Here is a 3,246-nt window from a genome sequence, read left to right as displayed (position 1 = left end):
TACTCCTATTTTAGCTTCATTACACTGGCTCCCAGTATGTTTTAGAATTGACTTTAAAATTCTATTGATCACTTTTAAAGCTCTTCATGGCCTCTCGCCTTGTTATATTTCTGAACTTTTAGTCCCATACGCACCAGCACGTACCTTGAGATCCTCGGGCAGAGGTCTGTTGTCTGTTCCAGAGTCTCGACTGAAAACTAAAGGGGACAGAGCGTTTGCTGTCAGGGCCCCGAGGCTCTGGAACAGCCTGCCCGAGGAAATCAGGTCGGCTGAGTCAGTGAACTCTTTTAAGTCCCTTCTTAAAACATACTTTTATAGGAGAGCTTTTCCCGATCTTATTTGACTTTATTTTATCCCTTTTATTTTATTAATTTTATATTAAATTTTCATGCTCTTATCTTTTTTTTTTGTATTATTCTTTACACTTGTTAAAGCACTTTGTAACTTGTTTTTGAAAAGTGCTCTACAAATAAGGATTATTATTATTATTATTATTCTCATGACATACAATTATAAATACACAAATGATACAGCCTGATAAAAATATTCTCAATATATCAATGCTCTTTTTTTAGTCCATCCTCCCCCTCTCTGTTTCTCTGTCTCCATTTCATCTTCTTTAATGTTTTGGAAATTGGAATTGTACTGGTACACATGTGACTGAAAAGGCTTGCTGGTTGTGTAACCTTTTAGTTGGTTCTTCCCGATGTCTCTGTGGCTCATTAGCCATGTAGAGGACAGGCTTACATAAGACCTTTTTCACCTCCCTGTTCTGTCCCAGCAGCCTTATACGGTAACGTTAGGTAATATTGCAGCACTGCACTTGGTGTAAGACAATATAAGACAATAAATGCCATGGGCCGAGTTGGGCTGCAGCGCATATGAAACAGAATAATTGGGACTGACAGAGAAGTTGTCTAATGGTACTGTTTAATGTGCATTGCAAACTTTCTACAAAGCATAAAAACAAACAGATTTTTAAATGTCATGTTTTGATCTTTAGTCAAAGCCACACAGCCTAATTTGATGTTAATATGTGAGGATTATGTTGTAGTCATTCAATACCATATCCTTCAGTAACAACTGAAGTAAGATGCGCAGCTATCTCATATTTTTCTCTTTATTATCTCTTTCCATTGTCAGATCTTGAAGAAAAAAGGCTCAAGCTCCTTCCTCCAACGGCTAGAGCGTTGTGGGCCCATCACAGTTGCAGTCCAGCTGAGGGTAAGAACCATTCCCCTCCACTCACCACACATTTGTAGTTTGTGGCCTTAAACTAAAAAGGTCTTTGAGTCATAAATCATGGTGATTGTTTCCAGACATTAAAAAAAAATTAAGCTACAACTTGATATCTTTACAAGCATACCATTGATGCAGTGTCATCACAATTATCTACATTACAAATACAGCAGCCCTCAACTATTAGGGAAAAGTACATTTTCAAGCTTTTGATGCCAATCAGACAAAACCAGTGTGTTCATTTATGTTTGTCTTTATTTTACTGAATAACCGTTTGCCTGCAAGAATCTTGAACATTAATGTTTTGTGTGAATTTAGTCCTCATCTCAAGAAATCGACCTATTCAAAGTAGGGTACTGTGATTTCATAATTATATAAAGCAAAAATAATAGAGGAAAGCAGTTCAGCGTCTGCTGGTGACGCAAGGATGCTGAAATGTGGTTCGGTGAACCACTACCTTTGGTTTGAATGAAACCAGTGTGTTGCACAATCAGAGTTGTGGCCTTGTGGTCGACGAGTCCCTCAGGGAATGGCAGGGAGGATAGAGTGGGCTGAAGAATGATGCTGTACCAAGCCAAGCATGAAACCCTCCACATGAATGAATGAACAATGAACAACAACCACTGTGCCGTGCGCACGTATATGTGTGTGTGCATGCGCATGTTTGGAGGGAGGATAGCAATGTGAATGCTGGTAGTGACGTTCAAAGATGAGGGGTGAAGTGTTGATCATTGTAGTTAAAGATATGCAGAGCATAGACTGACGTCAGTTTGAAGAATGGCAAAAACACAGATGTAAGTGTTTACGTGTATGTGAATGTGTGTGTGTCTGTGTGACTTTGGATGCAACATATGTGAAGTCAGGGCCTGAAAAAAAGCTCACACTTACACACCCTTAGAATAAGCAAAGAGCTCTTTGTGTTTTTGCTTCCTCCAGAGGCAAAACACACCCCCAAATAATCAGACCACTTTGTCTGAAACACAATGTGATCTCACTGCAGTTACTGTTGCTCACAAATCAAGTTACAACATCAAAAGGAAGAAGCCAGAGAGCCCGCCTTTCCCTTCTATAGTACTTAGTGCACAAGAACAGCCATAGGGCTCTTCTAACCCAACCACTAATAACTGAGCACAACATGTTGCTCATTCTGCTGAATGAGATGATTGTAAAATTACCAGTGTGTGCCTTTGACTGAATCTCCTCTACTTTTCTCTCTCTCAGAACTCGCTGTCAGAGGTGATCAGTAAGCTGCAGGCTTCCACCCCTCACTTTGTGGAGTGTGTGCGCCCCAACGCCAGTGGTCAGCCAGACAGTTTTGACAGCTTCCATGTGTCTACCCAGCTGAAGTACATCGGGGTACTGGAGATGGTGCGCATGATTCGTTATGGATACCCTGTCCGCCTGTCCTTCCCAGGCTTCCTCAGCAGGTCAGTGCCAGAGCATGTTGCACAATTAAGAGCGCTGCAACTGTCATAACTTGTCCTCTGAAGTTATTGTTCTATGTCTGTATGCTGAGTCATTCACTTCATAGCCTTCTCTTCTCTTTCAGCTTCTTCTTTAAATCTTACAAATGATGGATGGCTCTGCTTCTTCTCTTTGTCTGCCTCAATGATCTTTGTTGTTCGGATACTTTACGCACCCAGCAGGTCACTGTGATCTCTGTCAGTTTATGTATGACAGGGCGAGCAGGTCAGAGTAAGCTGAAAGCTTGTCAGCATGTGCCTTCTCTACATCTGCAAATGAATGCAAGGGCATGTCCTGTACAGGATCACACGCTCACATGCAAACTGGCACATTAGCATTGACAAGTCACAGCAACCCTTACTGTTAGAAGCACAGAATGACCTTGAATGGCTTTTTAGAGTATGATGGGACTCTATTACAGCTAATGAATGCCGCTATCACATTTCCAATGTCAGCCCGACACACACTTTAACCAGTCAGTTGTGTGTAAGGTCTCCGTGTCCCACACTTGAATGTCATTATTTCTCTCCATCACCTCTTTTC

The 3,246-nt window shown here is 41.3% G+C and overlaps 1 protein-coding gene across 1 annotated transcript; it reads left to right on the top strand.

Annotated features, from left to right (window-relative positions):
• Positions 1–1,101: 1,101 nt before the first annotated feature.
• LOC123966866 (unconventional myosin-XVI-like) lies at positions 1,102–2,944 on the top strand (the record flags this gene model as incomplete). Its single annotated transcript, XM_046042960.1, has 3 exons — positions 1,102–1,224; positions 2,461–2,666; positions 2,789–2,944. Coding segments are annotated over 3 exons (354 nt in total), but the record flags the coding sequence as incomplete, so codon positions are not given.
• Positions 2,945–3,246: the final 302 nt, after the last annotated feature.

Source organism: Micropterus dolomieu, unplaced genomic scaffold (genome assembly GCF_021292245.1).
Source record: "Micropterus dolomieu isolate WLL.071019.BEF.003 ecotype Adirondacks unplaced genomic scaffold, ASM2129224v1 contig_14460, whole genome shotgun sequence".
Taxonomy (NCBI): domain Eukaryota; kingdom Metazoa; phylum Chordata; class Actinopteri; order Centrarchiformes; family Centrarchidae; genus Micropterus; species Micropterus dolomieu.
Note: the sequence above shows the minus strand (reverse complement) of the source record. Positions and strands in the feature narration are given on the sequence as shown.